Source organism: Fusarium fujikuroi, chromosome FFUJ_chr07 (genome assembly GCF_900079805.1).
Source record: "Fusarium fujikuroi IMI 58289 draft genome, chromosome FFUJ_chr07".
Taxonomy (NCBI): Eukaryota; Fungi; Ascomycota; class Sordariomycetes; order Hypocreales; family Nectriaceae; genus Fusarium; species Fusarium fujikuroi.
This window is the reverse complement of record NC_036628.1, coordinates 956,264-983,117: the sequence shown is the minus strand read 5'-3', so window position 1 is coordinate 983,117 and position 26,854 is coordinate 956,264. Positions and strand designations below refer to the sequence as shown.

The 26,854-nt window shown below is 48.7% G+C and overlaps 6 protein-coding genes; 3 read left to right on the top strand and 3 right to left on the bottom strand.

Annotated features, from left to right (window-relative positions):
* Window positions 1-479: 479 nt before the first annotated feature.
* On the bottom strand, window positions 480-1,700 carry FFUJ_08787 (probable pyruvate formate lyase activating enzyme; the record flags this gene model as incomplete). XM_023580472.1 has 2 exons in its annotated part: window positions 480-1,267; window positions 1,403-1,700. 2 exons carry the CDS (start codon window positions 1,698-1,700, stop codon window positions 480-482), a joined length of 1,086 nt encoding a protein of 361 aa, XP_023433244.1.
* A 978-nt stretch (window positions 1,701-2,678) lies between these two features.
* Window positions 2,679-4,979, top strand: FFUJ_08788 (related to alcohol oxidase; the record flags this gene model as incomplete). XM_023580471.1 has 10 exons in its annotated part: window positions 2,679-2,859; window positions 2,908-2,938; window positions 2,988-3,267; window positions 3,313-3,442; window positions 3,492-3,748; window positions 3,799-4,012; window positions 4,057-4,143; window positions 4,190-4,332; window positions 4,414-4,842; window positions 4,893-4,979. The coding sequence occupies 10 exons, from the start codon at window positions 2,679-2,681 to the stop codon at window positions 4,977-4,979; spliced, it is 1,839 nt and encodes a 612-aa protein (XP_023433243.1).
* Window positions 4,980-5,317: 338 nt separating this feature from the next.
* FFUJ_08789 (uncharacterized protein) lies at window positions 5,318-6,963 on the bottom strand (the record flags this gene model as incomplete). XM_023580470.1 has 2 exons in its annotated part: window positions 5,318-6,727; window positions 6,928-6,963. The coding sequence occupies 2 exons, from the start codon at window positions 6,961-6,963 to the stop codon at window positions 5,318-5,320; spliced, it is 1,446 nt and encodes a 481-aa protein (XP_023433242.1).
* Window positions 6,964-10,958: 3,995 nt separating this feature from the next.
* Window positions 10,959-13,793, top strand: FFUJ_08790 (hyp1-like protein; the record flags this gene model as incomplete). XM_023580469.1 has 4 exons in its annotated part: window positions 10,959-11,055; window positions 11,109-11,235; window positions 11,291-12,927; window positions 12,976-13,793. 4 exons carry the CDS (start codon window positions 10,959-10,961, stop codon window positions 13,791-13,793), a joined length of 2,679 nt encoding a protein of 892 aa, XP_023433241.1.
* Window positions 13,794-15,669: 1,876 nt separating this feature from the next.
* Window positions 15,670-19,218, top strand: FFUJ_08791 (uncharacterized protein; the record flags this gene model as incomplete). Its single annotated transcript, XM_023580468.1, has 1 exon — window positions 15,670-19,218. One exon carries the CDS (start codon window positions 15,670-15,672, stop codon window positions 19,216-19,218), a length of 3,549 nt encoding a protein of 1,182 aa, XP_023433240.1.
* A 1,540-nt stretch (window positions 19,219-20,758) lies between these two features.
* On the bottom strand, window positions 20,759-22,168 carry FFUJ_08792 (related to WSC4-Cell wall integrity and stress response component 4; the record flags this gene model as incomplete). XM_023580467.1 has 3 exons in its annotated part: window positions 20,759-21,343; window positions 21,728-21,987; window positions 22,039-22,168. 3 exons carry the CDS (start codon window positions 22,166-22,168, stop codon window positions 20,759-20,761), a joined length of 975 nt encoding a protein of 324 aa, XP_023433239.1.
* Between the last annotated feature and the right edge of the window lie 4,686 nt (window positions 22,169-26,854).

Sequence of the window (26,854 nt, the reverse complement as noted above, 5' to 3'; positions counted from 1 at the left end):
ACCGTGGACAAAGACCATTGTGAGGAGGGCTACACTGTACGTGATGGGTCTGTTCGCTTTGTCGCTGTGTTCGCCTCAACAAAGCGAAACAGCGAGTTCCGGCGCTTGACCTAGTGATCCTTCAAAAGAAAGTTCTTCTAGTGACAGTCGTTGGTTATTCTGATGGATCCGTGCCTGGTGGCCACACTTAAAAGAGTCACCAACGTAAGCCGTCAATAAGACTGGTCAGTCTTGGCTTTTGGAGGTTGTTCGGTTGGCAGTCAGGAACATGAAGGAGAGGTCGTAGGGTCTAGAACATCAGGTCATCTGGTTTGCCTTCGTTCCACATGGTTGAATAAGGTAGCCAAGCCAATTGCTTGTTCGGACCAGGAGGTGGCGTTGTTGGTCCCCGTTGTTGGCTTAGATTGACAGCCTCATAGCAAGGTTTGATTCATTTGCAGAGCAACCCAACAGTCAAATGAGAGGCGACTTGCTTCTCATCAGATTGCAAACCCATCGTGGCCCGGTGGGTCGTTGAACCGCCATAGCCCAGCCTCTTCTGCGGCTTTCCTGACTGAGGAGACTTCCTGGGCATCGACGGCTCGGTTGATGTCTGCGTATCGGACCTCCTGCTTTTCTTCTTTGCCGTCTGACTTTGCTCGCTTTGGTTTGCCGACATGGGCGTCTGGGTGATACTGCTCCATGATGTTGATAAAGCAATCTGTAGAGACTTCATTTGCGAGGAACTTCATGATTTCGGCTCCTTCGTCCTGTTTGCCTGGCATAACAAGATGGCGAATCAGCAAGCCCTTTTTTGCTATCCCGTCCCCGGTGAAGCACAGGTCACCGACCTGAGCGTGCATTACCTTAATGCTCTCTCTGGCTGTTGCAGCGTAATCATCGGTCTTCAGTAGCCTTTTAGAGGTGCTTGGCTTCCACACCTTGAAGTCAGCAAGGTAGATATCCACCAATCCATCCATCAGCTGCAGGGATGCAAGAGAGTCAAAGCTTGATGTGTTGTAAACGATGGGAACTGTCAGGCCTTGGTCCCTAGCATGGAGGATACTCAACGCCACCTGCGGGACAACATGCTCAGGCGTAACAATATTGATATTGTGTACTTTGCCAACTTCCTGTAGCTTGATGTACCAGTCACCTAATTCCTCAGGGGCCAAGTCCATCCCGTTTCGCTGGTGTGCGATATCGTAATTCTGGCAAAAGATGCACCGCATATTACATCCGCTCATAAAGACGGAACCACTACCATTGTGCCCCTGAATGCACGGTTCTGTATGAGTTTAGTCAGAGGTTGAATAGAAGAACATAAATACATAGCTAACGGAGAGCTAATGAGCTGAAATGCAAGGGAGTATCAGGTACAGCGAGCCGAGAGCAAAGCGCGATGGGCAGCAGATGGACTGACCTTCACCAAAGTGGGGAGCGATTGTATTGACTTTCGCCTTCTCTCCGATGAGGCACATGCCTGTCTTCTCGTACCTGTTTACGCCACATTCTCTTGGACATAGATTACAATTGCGAAGGTGAGCATACGCCAATGAACGCTTCTTGGCTGCGTCGCGGGAACTGAGTGTCATATATCGTGGAACATAGTCGTCAAGGAGGAACGGGGGGGCAAGATGAAGAGAGCGATTGAGTATCTTGGGAGCTATGAAGGTGCTTTTGGGAGCATTAACAGCCCATCGCCTTGATAATGACAACATCATGGCTGATATCGTGTATTGATGATGATCATGGTGACAATTGGTTCATCTTGATTGGTGTTGAGGGAGGTTGCATTTATAGATGGCTTAGTCATCGCTTCTCCAGATGAGGAGGGCAGTCACGAATGAGCAATCTCTCGTTTATCTCCCGAACCAGTCCCAAGAGAAGGTGCTTCTATGCACTTCTATCCTAAATAAGGTAGGCAACATCGAGGGTATTTCGCACTTGTTATTTGCTCTAGGTCTCTAGGAGCAGCGTCTTGAGCCAAGTGATTACCCTACAACTAACGAGAGACAAAAAATGAATCAAATGGCCACGAGAAACTTGAAACGCAGGAATATCTACTCTGGAGGAGTACGTAAAGCTCTCAGGGGTTTTTCTTCAAGTGTAAAATATCTGAGCTTTCTTGTTGGGTGAAGACCCCAAGTCTGTCATTGTTCAAGCGCTAGGATCTCGACTTTGTCAACTACATGAACATGGAGATCTCATCAGAAAATAATTCAGTGTAAGCCAGCCGAAAATGTTGGGCTGTGCAACCAGAAATTAGAATCTCCAAAGGTCAAGAAAAAAAAAAGAGGAATGTGAATGCCTTGGTATACCGGCGAGTTTAGCATGGGCATGAGTATTAGTTCTATACCCTTATACAGAGACCAAGACACTGCGATCTCACGTTATTGGAGATATATACGAGGGATGACCTCAGGACTCTGGCCCAGTTTAGTACTTCTTTCCTGTTGGAACTTCCATCCTAGTTCTTAGAGATAAGATCTGAATGAGTTCCATCTGGTGGTTGTCTGCCAGTGGCAGATCCCCATAATGATTGGGGGAGCTGGAAATACCTGTATTCACAAGCTGGGTTTGTTTGTTTACTCTTCCATTTCAAATGAGGTGGCGAGTTTACCGAAGAGCAACTCCTCGCAGCATCTCTAACATTGTCTCGGCTCACTCAACATCTTCTCGTAATCAGGTCGCCTGAAATGCTTTTTGGAAACTTCTGGTTGGCCTTTCTGGTCCTGTTCTTTCTTCCCTTAGCTGAAAGCCTTCATGTAACCCCAGACATTGCAGATGAACAGCTGCGTAATGTCTACGACTACATCATCGTTGGAGGTGGTACCGCTGGTCTAACCATAGCCAATCGCCTCTCCGAAAACCCAGCAGGTACTTGATGCCCATAGACTTGACGAGCCTCACTGATGGTGCTTGTAGTTTCAGTCCTGGTTCTCGAAGCTGGTCCTTTGTACGTCTCTCGCAACCCACCAGATCTCAACTGACAAATCGCATTCCAGGGACGACGCGAGAAATCTTTCGATTCCTGGAGGCCTTCTTCCTGTCCCGGGCACGATCGGGTCAGGTGGATGGCAAAAATACCAATGGGGGCTGACCACTGAGCCCCAGACCTATCTCAGCAATCAGAGTGTGGGAATACCACAGGGAAAGGCTGTTGGTGGCAGTTCCATCTTCAATGGCCTCTGTTGGTCCAGAGGCTCAGTGTCTGATTATGACGGCTGGGAAAAATTGGGTAACCAGGGTTGGTCTTGGGATGACCTACTTCCTTACTTCAAAAAGGTAGGTGTGTAACCGATCTTTGAGAACGAGGCTGATTTGTGGTAGTCTGAGACGTTCACCTTCAATGTTGAGCCTCATGATGCCCAGGAACTTTACATAGTTCCTCAATCAGCTGCGCATGGACACAATGGCTCAGTGCACGTCTCCTACCCTCAGTACTTCTATGACCAATCATGTAAGTCCTGTACACTGCCAAAGCTTTGCGTGTTTTGACCAGAGAACAGCCAACGTTCTCGACGGCTTTGCGGAGCTTGGTCTACCCATAATTGGTGATGTGAACAATGGGACAGCCGCAGGGGCCATGATCCTCCCCTCAAGCATGCATCCTGGTAATCAGACGAGGTTCGATGCTAGAGAAGCTCACTTTGACTCGGCATCTTTGAGGTACAATTTGCATATTGCAACCAACCAGACTGTCACACGACTTGTTTTAGATAGTAACAGTGCACACAACTCAAGCCAGAGAGTTATGGGAGTCGAGGTACGATCAGGTGATACAAAAGATGAGGTGGTCACTAATCCGGATTATAGTTTGCTCCAAACAACAAGTCCAAAGCGAGATCAGTTTCTTGTACCCGAGAGGTAATTGTTTCGGCTGGTGCGATCTTCACTCCCACTCTACTTCAGGTATCGGGAATTGGGCCGTCAGATGTACTCAAGTCACTCGATATTTCGGTCAAGATTGACCTTCCTGGCGTTGGATATAATCTCCAGGATCATCTCATGGTGTACGCCAACTATTACTGTAAGTACCTGACTTCAATCAGATGTCGGATACTGATGGTCTAGATCGCAATGAATCATATTTCACCAGTGGTGAGATAACCGACGACGTGTATGACGACGTTGCCGAGGAATACATACGGAACAGAACAGGTGAGCACATATTTCTGAGAGAGGTGCCCGTTTCTGACAGATTCAGGTCCTTGGACAGCACCTCTCATAAACACGGTTGCATTCCCGAGTCTTCGACCTGCAACGAAGGACTGGAAACAGTTCATGGACAAGAGTTTGGGTAATAACTTTCCCTCAAATGCCCCCAACTCTGTGAAGAAGGGTTACGAAGTCCAGAAAAAGATTCTACAAGACCAAATACTCAGCAATGATACAGGAATCTTTGAGACCATGGCCAACTCATAGGGGCAGTTGACTGTCGCTGCTCAAAAGACCTTCTCCCGCGGCACCGTCCGTCCCTCATCATCTTCGATCTTCGATCTGCCAAAACTGGACCCACGATACTGCTCCGACCCGATCGATTGCGAGATTATTGTTCTTGGTCTCCAAATGAACACGAAGCTGATCCAAACCAACGCCATGAAAGAACTCATGCCTGAAGCGGAATCGGCGTTTGATACTACAGATCATGAAACGCTGATGAAGCATGGCATGGAAAAGATCACGACAGAGAGACATCCCTCAGGGACAGCAGCCATGATGCCCTTCGAATTAGGAGGAGTTGTTGACCCTGAGCTCAAGGTGCATGGCACATGTAACTTGCGTATTGCTGATGCTAGTATCATGCCCCTGATTCCATCAGCCCATCTACAAGCTAGTGTCTATGCCATTGCTGAGAAGGTAAGATTCCAATAGTTAATGGAGACGAACTAATACTGAAACTGAAACAGGCAGCAGACATGATTAAATCAGCCAAACCAGATTGTCGTACTGGAGAACGGCTTCCTTTCCCTCCCAGGTCGCGACCAACCACCTGATAATATCCTCATACTTGGATAGCACATAGAGATCGAATCAATAAAAATGTTGGTATTCTGGTTATCAGGGATATATTCTTCACATTGGGCCTGAGGCTTTTTGGGCGAAATGGCCATGTAATTCGAATTAGACAACGTAATGACATTGCAGCAATTCTGCCTATCCCCGGTATGCTCATTAGAGCGAATCGACCAACAAATGGAAATAAAAGTAAAGCTATAATATTTGTAGATAAATTGTGCATTTATAAGACCGTGTCTCTCTATCTGGCCAGCTTATTATCCGTCAAACTTCAACACGAATCCCGGAAGTCAATTGACAACAAAGAAAACCATCCTTAATCCTGTAGTTCATTCTCAACAGTTTCCGTGTGCTTTTCATACCAAGCCAACTGATCAGTCATGCGCTTGATCTCTGAATTTTGAACAGCCAATTTATCCTTCATCTCAGCCATCTCACGAACCAGGAACTGATTCTCAGACACCAACTTGTCCGCTCTCTCCAGACGCTCTTTGTTCTTTGCCTCAATGGCAGACACCCGCTCAGGCCATGTTGGAGTCACGATGGATACCACGGCAGGTCTCTCCTCCATGAGTCGTGTGCTCTCCACACCAGGATGCTGCTCGGCTGCTGGTATGACAAAGAGGGGAGACTGATGCCCCTTGCCCTTGATGCGGTAGAAACGAGTTAGAATATCTATAGGGACGATGCCTTTGGCGTAGACTTTGCCGCCCCGTTCTTCGTTCCAGATTCGTTCGCCAATGACACCGCTTGCCTTCCAGATCTTCTCCTTCTGCTCGACCTGAGCTTCGGCAACATCTATAAGACGGTGGATGTAGCTTCTGATATCTTCGCCGCAGTTCACGAGGATGTATTTATCCTGTGGATAGACAATCTCGCGACCCCCTGAGACGCCATCGGCACTGGCGCGGCTCAGCATCTGGTGCGGGACGAGGGCTTCTCCTTTAAGGACATCGGTAGCGTTGCCGTAGTTGATTTCGAGTTCGTGTATACGACCGACGAGATGTTGGTGATGAAGAATCCATTGACCAAGAAGACAGTTGCGAGCAGCTTCGAGTTGCAATTCTCTAAGAGGATGGTTCTTTTTCTTATCATCAGGGTCTTCGAACCCAGTTGGAAGAATCGACATTAAGCCACCAGTAGATGAGTACTCGTGATCGATGATTTCAAGACACTCGTTGGCATGCATTATAAGATCGTGGTGTGTCATGTAAGGACGACGAACATCTCCCTCCTTGGCCGAAGGACCAAAATCCTCAACTTGTGTCAAAGGACAACGATGTTCGATCCCGTGCACTTCAGACTCACACTTGACGACATTGTGAAGAGCAAAGAGAGGATCATGATGAGACGGGTCATCGTTCTCATAAGGAGTGTTGAGGTCGTTCAACCAGTCAAAAGCCTCGTTCTTGTGGAAGTTCCATCTTCCAGAATCTACGTCCCCTGTGCCTACAGGACGAGTGGTAGTAGACGGAGCAAGCTTGCGGATGATGTTGGTGAGAGATTGGGCATGCTGCTTGAGGGCGAGAAGGGTGGGAGGACGGCCGGACGAGAAGTAGGAGCAGTTGATGTGCTGTAGAATTTCAAGGTCTTGAGGGTCTAAGATGCCATTGTCTGGGGTGAACCAGTTGGATCTGTAGGAGGTTGCATAATCGTTGGAAGGGACGTAGAGAGGCTGGGTGCCCTCCTTCTGCTTTCCAGCTGCTCGCAGAGATACCATCATGAACTAGAATACAGGTGTTGGCACAGAGTGATAAGAGAGTTACAGATTAATGTAACAGAGTTTTGAACAGGAAGACTTTTCTTTGAGAGAAAGATGAGTATATCCATTCTTAAACTTGGAGAAATATTTCTAGGGTTCTGTCACAATGTTGGCGCTTGTAGGACCGGGTGATTGATGTGATGCTATTCAAAGAACAAAGAAACCAGTTCTTTGTTGGAAGTGCAATTTGCTGTGGCCATGGTGGGCGCATAGACATTGTTTGAGCAATCAAAAGACTCGAAAACGGTCAAATTGTTTCCTTTCTTTGTCTTTATGGTAAAATACTATCGGATACCTCGAACATTAGGTGCATCGGGCCATCAACAACTGAGGTACTCGGAAATTCAACTTTCAGTATCAGGAATAGACAACCAACCTTATCGTTCACAAATCGTGGTCAACTGTTGAGTATCAAACGTTTGTCCAAGAATCAAAATATCGATAGATGATGCATATCTCCTCATAAACTAGTTTGTCTTGAATGGAGCTACTCTTGTTGGCGAGCCACAGTCGATATGAACGAAGCGCGAACCCATGCTTCCCTATCCAGCCGGGAGTATTGATCTACGAACCTGTCATTTCGCTCCCTCTGCTAGAGAGCACGCTGGCATCTCGGCTTACGTTCCAAGCTGGTACAACAGTAAAAAGTTGGCTCCTCACACAAACATCTGTTCATGGTTGTACACAGAAAGCATCGCAGCTTTGCGTGCACTAGGAGCTCGCCTCATTATGCAGGGTCGAGTGCTGCATTTCTGATACATAGCCGAGGGAATGTAGGCTTCATCAAGGGCAACTTGGATTGAAGCCATTCTTTGTGTTCCAAGCCCAGATTCCAGGCCTCAATCAACAACGGTTCGTTACCCAAGGTTCTCTACGATGAGACTTGACATACTTTGTATGCACGGCAACAGTTGAGGCAACCATACGCCGAGTAGATCAGGAATGTTTAAGCAAACAACCACAAGGTGAAACGCAAATGCCGACGTTCAGATCCAAAGGACAACCAAGGGATTGTCGCCGATGGTCGTACGACAGTGCACACGTGACTGTGCTTGAGTTGAACAAAGGGCTGTGCACTCAAGCGGCCTCGTCTTGACTCTCACGACGAGTTACAGACGGGAACAACGTTCTAGAGCAGTCCGTAATAGTGACGCAGCCATGGGAGGCCCAATTTGTGAAGCCGCAATATGCTTTGTTAGGCGACGTTTGCGGTAACGGCCATGGCCGCGCTGCAAGCAAAGCAAAGCAAAGCCAAAAATTGAGGGAGACATGTGGAATTCAATAAATTCACGTCAGAGGAGATCTCATTGGTCAAACCGCGACATCTTGAAGGTTGATGCGTCAAGATAAAATTACAGGCACGTACCTCGGCCCAGTCAGTGCCAGTTTGAGAGTGAGAGCTTGACGCCAGAGCAGACCATTTCAGCTGAACCAGCATCATCCTGATGCGCTAGGGCCAGATGAAGAATGGCGCATGCATTTGTGGAGAGTCTAGCCTTTGGAATGAATGATTGACTGGGGTACGTAGATGAAGTTGCGATCGTAGTATTTTCGTTCTCAGATCTTGAGGCCAGTTCTGAAGAAATGACTGATGTATCTATCTCTATCGCCAAGCGGTGAGAGACTCATGATGTCGTAGAAGAGATTCAAAGACATCGATGGGCATCAACCTTGACAGACTAAAAGAACAAAGGATGGTCTAATGATCAAGACAGGGGCACTGAATGGAGCGACTCTTGCTCGATGAACAGTAGTGCGATGATCAAGAGAGATAGCCAAGTAAACAAACCAATGGAGCTCACAAGGTAATTATGATCGCAGATACAGTGACTACACTGTAAGTCAGATCGTCATGAAGCTACCGTTATGGGGAGACGTGATTTAACTTGGAGATCGGGGGAAGAAGAAAACAAAGCTAATAATGTAGTTGATGTCATTGGCGTCGAGGACGGGACTAAATGTTCCGAAGTGAGGGAGTCAGTTGGGCTGGTGATGAATTGAAATGGTAGCGCCACGGGAATGAGAATGAGAATTAGAATGAGAGAGTCTCAAAAGGTCACGGAGATTTCCAGTCTTGGCAAACACTTCCAAGTCCTAAAAGGGGAGACGATTAACATTCCGATCCGGATCGTCACTGGGGTTGATTCATTGACTTTTGACAGAGACAGAGTGTTTGTGTTCATCATGCCCACTAACTCGATGGCGGATGGGTTCAATGATTGTGGTTGCGGATGTGGTGTTGATGGGTGCATCTGACATCACGACATCCAGATAGAAAGTCAATCCCTGTCAAGCTGTCTCGCCTCTGTCGTGTGTGCGTGTAGTGTATGTGTATGCATGCATGGCAACACGGGAGAGCGTCGTGGCTGTGCCTCTGCTTGATCGAGTGTAGAATCGACAACAGTAGCTGAACTCGACAGTCAAAAAGACGTTGATGCATGATCTAGATCGAGGCCGAGATACTCGCGAGGCACAGAATAGCCAAGCCTAGACTTGAGATGCCGTAAAACATCGGCGGCAGCCTCACAGACTCACCTCTGTTACAGCCCAAAGGTCTTTTTCGGCTCCCTCATTTTGTCTTGTCTCCCTGGCAGCCCCCTGTCCGTATGCCCGTGCTTCATGAACTGAGGCATCGCATCACGCAGCACCAAATGAACATTAGTGAGCGTGACTATTTACAGTAGCGCAAGGGCAGCGGGATGAGGTGTCCAGGTCGTCGCAGCGGATAGTGGGTTTGTCCCGTAGCCAAGCTTCAACAGCCGAAATTGAGGAGGGGGATTGATTTCGTACGCAGGCCCTGACCCTTTTGGAGATTTCCAGAAATAAAGTTTTCGGGGTGACAATGGGATCATGAAATCCTCTTCAGAAACAGGGTCTTGTTTTAGAGTATCATTTTTCGTATTTGCCCAGCCCGTCAATTACCATTCGTTTCAAATCGCATGCGTATTGCACAAGTTTTACCGGTTTCTCGTTTTATTGCCACCGTGCTATCGTCCGGGATCAAAGCGTCCATACCTGCAGACTATCAGTTTGCATTCGGAGAAGGGCAGTGATTTGCAATGCTTCCAAGGCCAGCTGTCCCAGGTTCCAGATAGAGATAGAGTGCCGGGGCCCTGGCCTCTGGCCTAGACCCTCCACTCCATCCATCTTCAATTACCGCTCGCTGATGATGGAGTGCACCAGAGCGCGATTGGCCAGTGTCGATCTAGCCCCAAACCAGGATTTGTCCTGTCTAGCTTGTGTTTCCCAGCCTGCCAGCAGACCTTCAGGCACTTGGCGATGAGCCCTGCAGGCTGGGCGCTACACTGTGACGTCGACATCAGCACCTTGTGCCATGCCAGCTTGTCAAGTCACCCTGACGTTGATGCATGGCATCACACCTTTACGCTGGATATCTGATGATAATATTCCCAGCAACTATAGAAGGAGCCAAGATGGAGGGATTCAAAAGACGGTATAAAGAAGCCATAATCCCTCCATGCTCAGGGGGAGCACAAATTGCAAACAGCCGCGTTTTTTTACTTCTTTTTCGCGATTCTCTGCTGTATTTTGCTGGGCTGAGACATGACTTCACCTTGATTAAGGGGGTCCTGTTAGTGCTAAGCTTTTCGTCTTTGGTTGCATTTTGCACTACCACAAGCTACAAGCCTCCTCCCATTGGATTCACACACACCCACCCCTGACAACCTGAGCTGAGCTACCGTACCTTAGCCAACATCTGAGGAAACCAACTTTTTTTCCTGTCTAATCTAACTAAAGTATCTATTGATGCGACTGGATACGTTAATTACATATAGCCCGCCAGCACCATCCACCTTTTGTTTTATCCTCTTTCGAGTTTTCGTTCTTCATTCGTAATTTTAGTTGCAAGTGCGCGGATTCGATTGGAACGCGCCTGCCTCCCGTCTCAATCTAATCTATCGGCCACCCGCCCCCGCCAACGGAAGGGTCCAGGTACACTGCAGCTTGAGATTCCTCCCTTAGGTTGCTGAGCTGTAGCTGGACGACGCGGCCCAAGTGCCAACTTAATTTCTTCGATTTCTTCCTAATAACTTCACTTCACGACCTTGTCGACGTTGCGCGTCGAATTAATCGAGTCGAGAACCAGCAACCGATTCTAATCGCCCAAAGCAAGCGCTTATACCAAAACACCCACCTCGACGTAGTTCAAGATAACTGCAACTGGACTGCAATCATGGGAAATTTCATCAGTTGGTTGGAGGATAACCTCCCCGCCCCCGACACGAGCAACTCGGGCGGTGCCAGAGGAACGCAGCCTCAATCCCTTTCGGGTACGTTATATAAATGAATACTTCATAATGCGATGCGAACTAACAATTCTTAGGCATGGTTTCGACTCTCGTTCCCGTGCTCATAGTATCGGGGGTCTACCTCGTCGTTTTCCTTGTCTTTCGTAAGTCCAATAGGCGATTCTATGCGCCTAGGACGTATCTGGGCTCCTTGCGTGAGCAGTAAGTCGCAATGCGCCCCTGAAACTCTGAATATCAATTCTAACGCCTTTTGCAGTGAACGGAGTCCCCCGCTACCTAGCGGTTTATTCAACTGGATTGGAGCTTTTTGGAAGCTTCCCGATGCCTACGCTCTTCAGCACCAGAGTCTCGATGCATACCTCTTCATTCGATTCCTTCGCATTTGCTGCACCATCTGCTTCGTGAGTCTTTGCCTCACATGGCCTGTTCTCTTCCCAGTCAATGCTACTGGTGGAAACGGAAAGAAGCAGCTTGAGATTCTCTCATACGCCAATGTCAACATTGATGATTCGACTCAGAGGAACAGGCTCTACGCCCACTGCTTCATTGCCTGGCTCGTTTATGGCTTTGTCATCTACACCATCATGCGCGAGTGCATCTTCTACATCAGTGTGCGACAGGCTTTCCTTCTTACTCCCCAGTATGCCAAGCGCATCTCATCCCGCACTGTTCTCTTCACTTCTGTCCCCAAGGAGTATCTCGATGAGGCCCGCATTCGCACTCTCTTCAACGACTCAGTCAAGAATGTTTGGATCCCCGGTGACACCAAGGACCTTGACAAGATCATCGAGGAGCGCGACGATGCCGCCATGAAGCTGGAGAAGGGTGAGGTCAAGCTCCTCAAGCTTTGTAACAAGGAACGCATCAAGTCCATGAAGAAGTCGGGCACCGAAGCCGAGAAGACTGCCTCTGCCCCATCTGACCCAGAGTCCGGGGACCTCGCTGCCCGCTTCATCCCCCCTAAGAAGCGACCTACACACCGTACTGGCCCTCTGGGACTTATCGGCAAGAAGGTTGATACTATTGAATGGGGCCGTGAGGAATTGAAGACCCTCATCCCCAAGGCCGACAATGCGCAGGCTGACTGGCTCGCTGGCAACTATGAGAAGCACTCTGCTGTGTTCGTCGAGTTCTACACGCAATCTGATGCCCAGGCTGCTTTCCAGACTACCACTCACCACCACGCCCTCCACATGGCTCCTCGTCACATTGGTGTCAAGCCTGATGAGATTGTCTGGAAGAGCCTGAACTTCCCCTGGTGGCAGGTTATCATTCGCCGATATGTCGTCTACGCCATCATTGCTGTTCTCATCATCTTCTGGGCTGTTCCTGTTGCCATTGTTGGTATTATTGCTCAAGTCGACACTATCAAGACTCTTCCTGGTCTTACTTGGATCCAGGATATTCCCTCGGTCATTCTTGGTGTTGTCTCTGGTCTTCTGCCTTCCGTTGCTCTCTCCATTCTCATGTCATTGGTTCCTGTTTTCATGCGACTCTGTGCCAGGCAGGCTGGTTGTGTTTCTATCTCTCAAGCCGAGCTCTTCACCCAGAACGCATACTTCGTTTTCCAAGTTATCCAGGTCTTCTTGGTTCAGACTCTGGCAAACAGTTTCGTTTCCTCAATCGCGACAATTGTCAAGGAGCCTAGTCAGGTCTTCAGCATGCTGTCATCTTCCATCCCTACCGCCTCCAACTTCTACATCTCTTACTTCATTGTTCAGGGTCTGACCATCGCCGTCGGCGTCCTGACTCAAGTTGTCGGATGCATCATTTTCAACCTTTTGTACAAGTTCCTGACCAGCACTCCACGATCCATGTACAACAAATGGACTACTCTCAGTGCTCTCACTTGGGGAAGTCTTATGCCCGTCTATACCAACATCGCAGTCATTAGTAGGTAACCTCTAAGCTCATTTGTTGAACACAGCTAACCTCTCTCAGGCATCGTCTACGCTGTTATTGCACCCGTCATGCTCTTCTGGTCTACTATCGGTATGGGCTTGTTCTACCTTGCCTACCGCTACAACATTCTGTTTGTTACCGAGACCAAGATCGATACTAGAGGCCTCATCTACCCTCGCGCCCTCAAGCAGCTCTTCGTCGGTGTTTACCTTGCCGAGATCTGCCTTGTCGGCATGTTCATTATCTCCAAGGCTGCTGGCCCTGCTGTCTTGATGGCTGCCTTCCTTGTCTTCACCATCCTGTTCCACATCTCCCTTGCCAAGGCTCTTAACCCCCTTCTCTACAGCCTGCCTCGCTCTCTTGAGGTTGAGGAGGAGCGAATTCAGCGAAGCCTTCAAGGCTCAGAGTTGGAGGACGGACATGTCCAGAATGGAGAGGGTGCCGCTTCCAACGGTGCCTCCAACGGCGCTGGCAAGAGTAGCGGTATTGGCAAGTTCGTGCCTGGCGGTACTGACAGTGTTCAAAAGAAGGGTAACTTCTTCTCCAGGTGGCTCAAGCCCTGGATCTATGCTGATTACGCAACTATGCGCCAGTTGGTGCCTCATGAGCGTAACATGGGACTCGAGTATCCTGAAGAAGTCGAGCGTGACGCTTACTTCCCACCTTCAGTCACAAGCGAGACACCTATCCTCTGGATCCCTGCCGACCCCGCTGGTATTTCCAAGCAGGAGGTGCTCAACACGAGCAAGGTGATTCCCATCTCAGATGAGGGTTGCACTCTCAATGACAAGAACCACATCGAGTGGGACACTGAGGGAGCACGACCTCCTATCTGGAGCGAGAAGATTTACTACTAAAGGTGGACATGATTTTGTTAGTGTGATTGATACCCAAACACATGCCAGCTATCAGGCTGTGTTGCTTTGAAGACGTGGGAGAGGTCAGAAGGAGATGATGGAGGATTAGGAAACTGAAGAAAAAAACGACAGTATTGGATTTGCGGATAGTTGAGACGGATATGTTATCAATTGTGTCATGACATTTTAGTATATCCTTGTAGGCAGTTGTTAGATCAGATGGTTGCACAGTCAATGAATCCTAATGCTCATGAGGATTGCTTACGAGTCGGTGACTAGTATCAGTCAGTAGGAACAAGATAGAGTATGAAGATATCTCATAATCTATCTCGACCGAAGAGCATTGGAGATGATATGGCCTCACGATTCAAGACTTGAGGTTGGCAATGCCCATGGCTTACTCGGACCCTGCCCAAACCAGATATGTCTAGTCCGGCATATCTTCTATCTAGATTTAAGGTTCCGCGATAGTTGATTGGGCAACTTGAAGTAGTATGGTCTCTCCACACAGGATGGCCTTTACCTTGTAATCCGCAGTCGGGTTACAGCTCGCCAAAGGATGGATGAGGCTTTTATGACTGAACTATTGGTTCCAACTGAAACATGGGAACAAAGGGCACAATGTCAGCTTGAAAGCCGAGGCATGTGACACATGGAGAACAAAGCGATTGATATTGACATACAAAGAGAGAGAGGGAGGGCTTGCGAGGGCAGATGGTTTGGTTGTTGGGGTGAGTTGATAGACGAAACAGGGATTTCCTTGATCGAATGGGCTTAGCATTAGGCTTGGAGCACCTACCAAACTTTACCAGGAAGCGAATAGCGGCCAGCCACAATTAAAGCCACAACCGCCATTGTCGTTAAAGCCGTGGATATTGAGTCCATTGGAGGCAATTGTTTATGTCTGCAGTGATTGCTGGTTGTGGCACAATAGCGATAATAACAAACTACCTGATCAGTAACGCTCAGCAGTTGAATACTGAAGTGTACTGCAGTCTTTAGCTGTGGCACTTCCACATGTGATAGTCTCCCTTGACTAAACCCATGTCCTTGTTCCCGTCCGTAGCCAACAAGGATCTAAAGAGCTCCCCTCCATCAGCTTCTGATGTGAGTGATGGTCCCACAAGCCATTGTTGTCGTGCCAACGACCATCAACAATCACCTCGTCAAGCAGAAAGCGGCAAGTCATTCACATTCTCACGAATAGAATCTTGGTTTTTGGCCCAACTCTTGACAAGATAGGTCTAATCGCAAACCTTGCTTGTGTGATTGATTGATAGTACGATATTGACATTGGACGATACGGCTCTAGATCCCGGATGCACTTACCCTTACCTTACCTTACCTTCCCTTCCCTACCTTGCTGCTGAGATCCCTCATCCCTGCTCCTTCTCTTTGCTTCTCTGCCTGTGCTTGTGCTTGCTTTCTTCCCGCTCAGATTCTCTCTTGACTCTCTGCTTGCTCTCCTACAATCCAATCTAAACCTGGACATCGACCCCATTCGTGGCCTGTTCTTGAGGCCTTTGCATTAGCATTATTAGCAGGTTTGGTCAATATTGAGAGTCTTGGACAAGGTGCGCATAGACCGAGACATTACGCAGAGACCCTTGAGCATTCCTTCGTGTCGATCAGCAGAACACGTACGACTCTTTTGCACTGCAGATTCTCAGACTCTACACATACTCACAGTAGGGAAGTTAGGGGACGTGAACAACTGCAAACAGATACCATCCAGCTTTCGAGCTACACGGTGATGGCCATGCTCTGAGTGCTCAGTATCATCGTCGGCGAGAAAACTACGCTTGGAAAAGCAACTGCGATTGCTTCGTCTATACCATTCGAATTAGCGAGTCATCTCAACTTCGCAGAAACCGCAATGACTCCAACGATCACCCGCAGCTGTCGGCCTGCGCAAACAATGCCCAAAATGACAATCTCTACTGCTCTCCTCCTCTGCGCGAGCACACTTCTTCTCGCCTCCCCCGCCGCCGCGCAAAATTTCCCATACGTGCCCACAGAGATTCTCATGCCCGACCTAACATGCGTTGACGGCAGTGTTCCATGCAGTGCTTCGAACCTAGCATACATCTTCCGACAAACAGCCTCAGGCAATGTTGAATTTCGATCCCTCGACTTTTCCAAGAGCATCGATGCGGACGAGGACAGCCTTGAGCGCGCAAGCAATGATACTGTCTTACCATTTCTCGATGGTAGTTCCAAGAGCACTGCCTTCGGTGCTGCGAGAACAGCGAACGGCTCTGTCCTCCTTTATGCAGGTGACTGCGAATCTGGTAGCGGCGATGTTTGGAGTTTCGACTATAGCAACGATCAAGGGGGGTGGTCTCGTCGGGGTCTCAAGAACGACGGAGACACCCGTCGCGCACCGTATTTCCTTGGAGGCACTGTTGCCTTTTCCTCCAGCCTCGCTCCTGATATGGACCAGCCAACTCTTTATACTTATGGAGGAATGTGCGAGACACCCGAGTCTGGAAGTGATGCGACGAACTGGCAGAGCAATGCCAACTACACCAAATCGATGCTGAGACTCGCACCCCATGATAGCGATGCTTTTACCTCGTATGAGATGAGCGTCGCTTCCAGTGGTGGACCAAAAATACCCATTGCAGGCTTTACTCTAACTGGTCTCACGCCCTCAATGACCAATAAATCTGGCATTGTGACGCAGCAGATGAGTTATGTACTTCTTGGTGGACATACCAAGACAGCCTTTATCAACATGAGCACCGTCGCTGTGTGGAATCTTCCCGCCGAGTCATGGAGTTATGTCAACATTCAAGCTCCAGATGTTGGTACGCCAAAGTCAGATCTTGCTGTGAAGGATACGAGCTCTCAGAATCGCCGCAGGAGCACAACCACTGCGAATAATGTCTACAGTCGTTCTGGGCATACTGCGACGCTCAGCGAGGATGGAAGCTCTATCATCGTTATAGGAGGATGGGTTGGCGATGTTAATACCCCTGCTGAGCCGCAACTTGCGATTCTCGAGATGAGTGAGATCTACAGCGGGTGGCAGTGGAAGATCCCTGATCAACAACCTGATTTCAACGGAATCTACGGCCATGGCGCTGCAGTGTTGCCAGGAAATATGCTCATGGTCTACGGCGGCTGGGAGTCTTCGGGCTCTTCCTCTCGGAAAGTCAAGCGTCAAGCCTCGTCTGGAACACTTCGCTTCTACAATATCACGTCAGGTTCATGGGGATCACAATATACAAACCCCGCCTCTAGCTCATCGGATGATGATAACGACGCGCCCAAGGATGATAACAAAGGATCAAACTCGAAGCGCCTTGGCCTCGGTCTCGGCCTAGGCTTTGGTATTGCTGCCCTGATCGGCATCATCATTGGTGCTCTGTGTTGGTACAAGAGACGGAGGCGACATATCAGCAAGCGAGAAGAAGCTGTCAGGGCGCTTTCTCAAGATCCCAACTACTATAACAACGAATACCCCGAGATGGTGGAAAATGATCCTTGGGGGCTCGATAGTGCCCCTTGGTATGGTACTGGCGAGCGATCTCTAGGCTACGAGTCTATGAGAGGCGCTCGAAGTGGTCATCCTGGACTTCACATCCCACACAAATCTATGGCAAGGCCGTCACGAGGAGGATATATACCTACGGGACCACGGCCTACAAGTTTCCCGGGTCCAATTCATCCGATTTATGAGGACGATGAAGAGGAACCCTATCACAACCGAGGCCTTTATGATCACGTCCCGACTCCTACATCAGAGGTTCCTTCAGATCCTTTCCAGACTCCAGTCGCAGGCGTGGGTCCGAATAATATTCCTCACCCCATTTGCCTGACTCCTGGAGGTGGTAACAGAGCCTCGGCAACACCGAGCCCTGAGAGCCCGCGACATGATCCAGAGGTTCAAGATTGGGTCACTGAAGTTGATGCTGCGGAAGGACTACTTGCACGCATGAATAGTCGACGAAGCCAGAACCAAGGAAGCGTGGGTCACAGTCAGGGTCGTTCTTCACCAACGCGGCATAACTCGACCCGTTCAGCTGCTCTACGAGATGATGAATCGCGAAGCGGATCTAACTTGTCCGAGTCAGCACGGAGCGCAGCGGAAAGCATCAAGGCTAAAGCACGTCAACTCAACCCTCTCGCCCCAGCGTTCCTAGCCGCTGGTGCCGAGCACCCTAAGCCAGGCAGTTCGTCGTCTAGTAGTTACAACACAGCCCGCTCGTCATTTGGTGTTCTTCAAGCAGAGGGTCCTTCGTTACTTATGGGAGATCGAGCTCCTCGCTACGATGATGATGATCCCTCGTCGCCGTCCAAGTCAAAGCCACGTAGGGGATGGCTGGGCTCTCTTCGGCGAGTGTTCTCAGGGGCTAGTACCCCAACATCATCCCGCGAAGATATGTCTGGCATACGCCGTTCGTTTGATCAAGAGCCCGTGACTGGTGATTACGAGCCCGGCCTGGTTGGTCTACGCGGTGAGCTTCTGAGAAGGAAGAAAGGTCGACAGGACTGGGAAGGTGTTGAAGGCGATTCGCATGGTGCTATGATGTCTGGCGGAGCCGGACTTGAGCCTGGAGCTGAGTCTGACTGGGATATTGAGAAGGCTGTTGAGCAGCGATTGGTGCAGGTCATGTTCACTGTCCCTCGGGAACGTTTAAGAGTTGTTAATGGCAACGAGGAGGGCAGCGATCGAGAGGACGAGGTGCCGATGGAGCCACACAAGGCTGAGTTTGTTGACCCAGACAACGAGAGCCAGACATCAGGAGGTGTCAGTATTCGTGAGAAGCGGGATGAACGTGGATTTGGACATGCTGGCATTCGACCAGTGGCGGAGCCAAAGAGGGACGACGAGATTAACGAAAAGCAACCGCTTGTTCAGGATGATCAAGAACAGCTAGATAAGAGGCGTCGTCTTGAGGAAGAGGGACAGCGGCTGATGGATGAGAAGCGTGCCGAGGAACAACGTCTTGCAGAAGAGAAATCTCGACAAGCACAACAGAAGGACAAGGAGTCTGAGAAGAGAGAGCTACCACAACCTACATCACAAGAACAACAGCAACCCCCTCCAGAAACACTACAACAAGCGAAACCCCCTCATCTTCAGCCACCTCAACCTCTCTTCCAGCGCAGCTCCCGGGATTCTTCACCGTCGTCATCGCGTTCTCCTTCTCCTCTACCATCTCCTGGCCACCCCTCTCACTCAAGACGACACACGCGAGGCAACTCAAACAACTCTATCGGCGGCTTCCTCCACCCAGATCTGGCTCCACTAGAGCCACGCTTCTCGCACGAAACAGACCGTTCCTCGGGTGTACTTCTCGAAGCTCAAGCAGTTCCCCTCACACGAGAACGAGCTCGAACACGCGTCTTGGCTATGGTCGATAGTTTCGAGAGTCTAAGTCGCGAGAACAGCCCTAGTCCCACACGGTTCCAATAGTCGGAGGGGAAAAGACGCAAAAGGTTTTGCACAGAACGTGGATTTGTTATTTTGGTTTGCAGGGTGTTTGGGTGCAGGATAACCGGAACATAGGGTTTGCTTGATTTGGAATTCGCTTCAGCATTTTCAGTGCATATTTTATTTGGATTGTCATGAGTCTTGGATCTGTATATATATCATCATGTATCTATGTGCTCAAGATTCTACCCTACAAGTGGGATACGATTAAAAAGACAGGAATTCGCTTTTACACTTCATGGCCATTCTTGATTTAGTGCTTCACCGTCTCTAACCTCCTTGAGTAATGTTCCTGTCTACAGAGTATTCCACAACGTCGACCTTCTAGGGTCATCATTTGAAGCCACGAGGATATCCACAAACTTATTAGACTCCATCGTCTCCAGCCGTAAACTAGTTGGTTTCAACGTGACTCCCACTTTCCGTAACATTTCTCCATAGTGCGTTTTCAAGACTAAAGTTGTAAAGCCATGGGCCACGTCAAATGTGGCGTTGTACGCCTCGCGAGCGTCGGTTCTGCTCTATTCAAGCCGCGGACCGCTTGACACCACGCGCGATTCATATTGCCTCACGTTTCAAATCCAACAATAGATCGCCTGAGGCGATGACTCAGTATAGATCACAGGGGGACGAGTTGCATGTAGAGATTGAGAAAGAGGCGGATAACTTCACCGTAGAGCTAGCTTGATCACGAGTTCTTTAGTGAGCGTCGAAACTCATGAAAGCGGTCACTTTCGTGTCACAGGGATGAAAAGTACAAGCAGTAGTTGCAGACCAAGAAATGAAGAGAATACTTTTGGCCGCTATCTCAACCTCGTGGCCCTATGCATTTATGCTGGCTCTATGTACGTAAAAGTGACCCCAAACTGACAACGACGACCTGCATATTATATCCAGACTTTGAAGCCAACACTGAGCGCCCACGTAAGTCATTCAAACTCGGCGACTCTGTCACGCCCTTCACAGGTCGCTGTCCCTCATCCATTGTGCCATAACTGTTTGGTCGAGGTCGCCGTTGCCGTGATGCCATAAGTATAAAATCCGAATCGAAAATTAAGCGTTGGTTTCTGCCGTCATGCATGACCTTTCCAGTGGTGATGTGCGAAGCAGCAGTCACTTGGCTCGCTCGTATATGTACCCTACCATGATCCCGCCAGTTGCTGGGGGCGTTCGTCCCATGTTCCGTTGTGTATGTAATCTCCCTTGTAAAATGCCAACGCCTTCCTGGTATCTCGAAATGCAACAAAACCCGTTTGGGTTTTAAAAGTGAGCCGGGAGAAAGTGAGATTCGTGTGCTTCATGGGTCATTGTGACCATTTTGTCTGCTCGTCTAGAACATCTTTCATTATCCATCCCGAGAAATTCTGCTAGACTCCAGGGATTCAAGTTGAGAATGTACCCTCAAGGCAAAATGATGCCGTGCTCTTGATCAAATAGACAAGCGCCTCTTTTCGTAGTCTCATCTTATAAAAGATGGCTTTTGGGGCCCAGCGGAATTTCCGGAGTTGCCGAGAACTGTCGGTCAAGGCTCGGGCGTCGGATCGGGGTTTGTTGCACGAAGAACCTTAGGTGGCTGAATCCTCCTCGAATAGTCGTGGTCATCTCGCAATGTGTTGATACTCTCATGACTTGCGCTTCGAACGTACAACCCTTGCTTAAATGGATCCATTCGAGGATCAACTTGCAAGGTGCTGTTACGGCTTCCTGCCGCGGCTGATGCAATCGGTGATCCAGCCATGCTCATATCAGGGCGTGCAATGCCCGAGGAGCTATCTCGAACACTGGGGTCGTCCTGATAGGCTTCTTGTTCGTTCTGTTGCTTCTTTCGTCGGAACCAGAGGAATAGGACGAGGCCTGCGGCACCGATGACGGCTGCAATCACGCCTACCACGATACCGACAACTTGGCCCGTGCCAAGTCCACTCTTCTCGGTAGTTGAGCCATTGGTGTTTTCGCTTGCGGTCGTTCCGCCAGTCTCCGTCGGGGCTGCCACAGTGACGGTCCTGATAGTACCGCCAGCAGTGACAGTCTGGACAACAGAGGTGCGCGAACTAGATGTAGTTGACTCATCCTCGGCTGTGCTCGTAACTGAGGTTTGATCTTCGGTCTAAATACGTAGTCAGTGTCTGTCCTAAACCTCTTTATTACATCACCGATTTCCGAGGCGAGATAACATTCGTATTGAGACAAGGCATACAGTTGAGGTTGTTTCTGGCTCCGAGCTGGACGTGGACGTGGAGGTCGATAATGATGTGGATGATGGCTTTAGAGTCACCGTATTCTGTATTGTCTCAGTCACTCTGGATACGGCCACGGTGGTTGGTTTTGCCTGATGGTTGCCTGTTAAGCCGTGGTATCTTACCAACCGCAGAAGGGTTTAAATGGACTGAGATGTACAGGTGGAAGAGTTGGGTAGGCAGACACTCGTCTGATCACGGCATATGCGGCGATCACAACACGAAACATGATCATGTCACAGGATTTGACTTACTGTGGTTGATGAAGGGGAAGGGCCCCTTGAGCCTGAAGGCTCGACGTTGCCTAGAGACACATATCCGTACACTCCGTCACCACCGCAGACTTCATCAGGCCATGCTGGGCAAGGAGTATCGCACTTGGAGTCGTCCACTTGGGATGACTTGACAGGAGCGTAATTCGAACACCAGCATAGCTTATCCTGAGTGATAGCGTATGCCCAGTCATCGATACAGAAATCATGGCAGAGGCCATTAGTCTGATAAATGCTCGTATCTAATAAGATGGTTAGAGGCTGCAAGGTGTGTATACGAAGGGGTTACATACTCCTGGGAGTCTCGCCAGTATTGTAGCTAGCACAATATTCGATGTTTAGGGTAGCAGCTAGAGGTGCCCATGATGATGCTATTAAGAAGAGCAAGCCGGCCTGTTGGGCATGTCTGGAAAGAGGAGACATGATGATTATGACTTGGTCAAAAAAACTACGTTGAATTTAAGGTTAGAATGTGTCGAGTTGAAGGGGAGCGAGGAGAGCCCAGGCAGAAGGAGCACGTTACACACCTTTACCAAAGAGACTGAGCAAGAGAGCATGTGAGGTCGGGTGCAACAGAGATGGAGCAGGCTTTTCAAAACATGACACGGTTGCGGGAGAACTCTCAGTTGGTCGAAGCCATACCACGTCTGACGTCGAGAGGTGTAGTACTACCCGCAGGTGTGATTTCGCGTGGGTAGATGTCCCGACGCCGGAGCAAGACAGCCGGTATCGTCAATCGTGATCCGGGTTGGGTTGAGCAAGGTAGCACAATGAAGTGTTCAAGCAGGTTGTATGTGATTCACCGGGAGATCGGTGGCTTTTCGAAGATGGGGATTTAGATTCGCGATGATCGGGTATCGTGTTTGGTTCGGGATGAAAGAATTATCGATGAGTGACAGTGAAGAGTCGAGAGTTTCCTGAGGCTCAAGTGGTTATCGATGAATAATTCTGGCAATCCTCGTAGATTTCCAAGTTGCCAACACAAGCGAATGGTCGGTACGATACAATGCGATCCCAAAACGTGAACAATACCAATTATCCCAAGACGAAAGGAAACCCAGATCCAAAAGTCACCACAAGGGTAAAAGAAAAAGAGAAAGAGCAATTCCCAGCCAACAAAATAGATATCGTGGAGATGATTAGGAGGGGGAGGTTGGGGCGTGATTGAGAAATAATAGGTAGAGGCAGAGGCAGAGGTAGGAATACGTGACAACTGAAGAGGTCGAGGTTGAGAAGGGAGATTTGGGATGGGAAAAGGTGTGAGGGAAGTAGCGACTAGAGTGGTCAAATCAGGTAAGAGCTAGGTAGGTATCTGTACCTAGCACGGTAGTCCCGGGCCCTAGTGGAGGGGCGGCGGCAGCAGCGACCGGGATGGGAAACAAGGAAAGAAGAACGAAGACGAGCGATGAACTCTCTAACCAAATTTGGCTCGACTTGAGAATAGAAGAGGGCCTGGGAATAGCGACGGACGAGAAAAGTTCTAGGGAGTTACCTAGGCAAAATCGATAAATTGGATTGTTGATTCCTGTGGAAGCATTGATGTGTGTTCCTTGGAGTGGTCCTCAGTCGATAGTTTGTTTGTCAACGACTCCTCTCTCTCTTGAATAACAGGGCGCTCTTGAATAGAGTTGCACTGGAGGTCACGATACGACCTGGCAACAAAGCCCAAGCAGCGCAGTAAGTTCCCAGTACGTACCGCGCAAAGTATCGCAGGGGTCGTGAGACCAAAAATGGAAAGGTTCCAATACTCAGCTGCAAAGCCAAAGGCTGGGTGGACAAAGGAGGCTCCACGCTCTGAAAAAGAACCAAGCAGAGGGGAGTCAAGATGAAGCGGGAAGAGACCGATCCGATGGCCTAGTAGGTAGTTCCCTTTGAGCGTGATTGATGATGAAAAGAGGTGTGATGGCGGTGCAGCAGTAGTGCTATTATCTCGGCGTAAAATGGCCGTCTTTTTTTTGGTTTTGTTTTTTTGTTTTCTTGGTTTGAGTGAGTGTGAAATGAGGTGGTAGCAAAAAGATTGAGCTTAGAATGAAAGAATATTAAGGAACGAATTGAAAGGAATGAAAGACAAGTCAATTGTGCGTAGAAAGAGAAGAAGAGAGATAAGATGATATTGCAGGAAAGGAACTTGGTAAAATTGATTGAGCCAGAAGAGGTAGAACTGATCGACTTGAAATTACCTGAGGTAAGCAATCCTCGCGTTGTTGCTGGTCAACAGCAGGACCAGTACGAAGCTGTCCACAGAATCACAGTGACAAAACGATGTTCACATATTATAAGATACACACAGGCTCAAGATCTGATATGATCCTCTACAGCTACAAGCATAATCACAGCTTGACAGAAAAAATAAAGAAAATTCATTAAATAAAATAAGATAAAAGATGGACCCTCGTTTCCGCAAGCTCCCCTATCCCTTACGTACCAACAGACACTAAAACACGAGGCGCCCGTGGCCTCATGATGCCTGTAGCAGATGTCGTCACCGCTGAGAGCGCTGTGGGCGCCGTTATTGTTTTAGGGGAGTGACAGTGCTTTTTGGGTTGGTTAGGTTTTATTACGGGAGGTTGAGAGGGGGGGGCGTGTCGTGTCATATCGTGTGGAAGTTGCAGGGGCAGCCAGAGAAGAGGGAGTGGGATCTGCATGGGCCCTGGACAAGGGTGTGAGCGGCGATCTTGATAGAAGCGAAGAGTGGGAGAGGAGAAATGTATGTACTAATACTGTTGCGGAGTGTTGCAAGAGCCCGTCCGACAATCGCAATTCGTGGTCTGAAGTGTGAATTGTATGGTGATGTGGTATGGGAAAGGCGATCCTTGTAAACCATCACTCTGCTATATCTTATCCTCCGTACCGAATGCTCTTATTCTTTCGATATTAAACAATTCCTCTTCTCCTCGAGTCTAGCATGCTAATATATAATCAGCTGGCTTCTACCTTTTGGCTTTGGCTTGCCACTACCTTTATGGGCTTAAGAAATCGAAATTGGACATTAGCGACAACCACTTCACTCTCTGCTCGGCAACCCTTTATCCGGATTGACCTCAGCGCTTGGCACTCTTCTATCAGGTTCCCTTTGTGCTTCCTTCAGTGCATCAAAAGAGAAAGCATCAAAGTCAGGAACTCTTTCTTCCGTCTCCTCCTGTTATGACGCGCAGATGGCTCTTCAAATCTTACAACGTACAACGCTAGAACGAGATTATTGAAACACAGCTCCTCTAAAGATCTCGGCGTTTGCTGTAGCTGTTGAACGGTAATTCGCGCTCCAGCCTAAGATCTCAGTTCAAGACAAACTCGACAGAATTATAACGGCACCCAATAGACTGGTAATTGGTGTATATTTTTGGTCAACCCCCATGCCCATCATCTTGTTTTGACTCCACTGTTCCCACCCTCCAAACGCGCGATAGATATCGTGAGTCGAGCGGCTCTTCTTGGCTATGTATGGAACGAACCATGCTCATTGTGCAAAAAACATCCCATTCTCCTCAATCGAAGACGACAGAATGAAGCAATTGCGGACAAAAACAAAGTTTCCGTGCATCCCGCTGTATTACTACGTACAGCTTGACTCTTCTCCCGCTTCTAAGCACTACCTTGCCTTACTATCTCTCACTATCCCCAACATAGAACTCAACTCACATGAACTAGTTAGTGCCTGAGTTCAACGCCGCGCCGTTGGACGTGGCATCGCCCAGTTTAGGAAACGGTGACCTACCATAACGGGCCATTTCCGGCCCCTTTTTGTAAGTTTTGTGTTTTTAACCACGACGATCCCGTCGCCGGACAAAGTAGAGGCCAAGATGATGGTTGTGGGTGAGAATTGCGTGTGTAGGCTCTAACTAGAGGCCCAAAGATGTTTGATCGGCATCAAAAACAGTGAATATCTCGCAATATCTCTGGCTTGCTCCACAGTCCACAGACCATAACCAAAATCTAAATATCCCTGCTCCGTGGGACTCGTGGTTTCAGTCATTTTGGAGCCGGCCCGCGGAAGGGAGAGAGGGAGCATGGATTATGATGGACTTGACAAGGTTGTAAGTGGGATAAGGTTGGAGAAAAACATGAAATAACATGCGCGAAACCGTTCGGCCATGTTCTTGGAGATTCCCGCATGATAGCGAACGAGCGAGCGATCGCGATCGGTTCACTTACTCCATGGAGAAACAGACAGAACAAGCCTTTTTATTTGATCCTTATCTGGGTCGTTTGATACAAGTCAATCATGTGCCAGGAATGACCGTTTATCTTTGACGCAGAAACTTGCCCTTGCAATAACACGAGCATTGACCCGTCTCCCCGCTCTCGTATAATCAATCCATCAGATCATAACCCTTGACAATTTTAAATATTTTGCCTCAGCAATACAATACATACGCGGAAGCGAGTCTCCCTTTCACGATTCGACGTCACTGAGAGAGACTCGCTGTCGTCGTGTGACTGGATATCTAAAACTCACCTTTAATTTTCTGACCTGGCAACAATCTACTCAGTAGGCACGGAGTAGCTACAAGTAGCTCCAGTCTTCTCTCTTCCATGTGTCTAGTCTAGCTGATTCAAGGTTATTAGCTCGAGGGTTTAACTTACAAAGAATCCATCCATTGCCTTGTCCAGCTGAACACGTAAACCAACTCGAGAATACGTATCTTTTAACTTGGAACAAAAGTCAATTGATAGATAGCCTTGGTATGCTGACACGCTAAGAGGTCTGTCTAGTCCATCTTGAGACGACGTTGCTACGGTTCGGTCTTTTTCTGTGTGGAAAATGGCACGATATGCACGATAGTGGTGGTGGTGAAGCTTAGAAATAAATGGCTGGAGTTTGTGAGCCTCTTGATCTAGGATCCGGGGCTTTTTCTTCTTCTTTTTTGGTATGATAATAGCAGCCTCTTATTATCGATGATGATGATCAAAAACTTGGCACTTGGGTAATATTTCGATCAGTTATTATCCAGGAACCATTGTCTTTAATTTTGTATGTCAATGGCGGTCCAATAAACTCGTCGCACTTTTATCTACAGATTATGTACTATGCTATGGGATCTAGAGGATGTCTTGTACCTACACCACCTTTGAATCTCACTCACATTTCTCAGTGTCCGACTTCAGCAC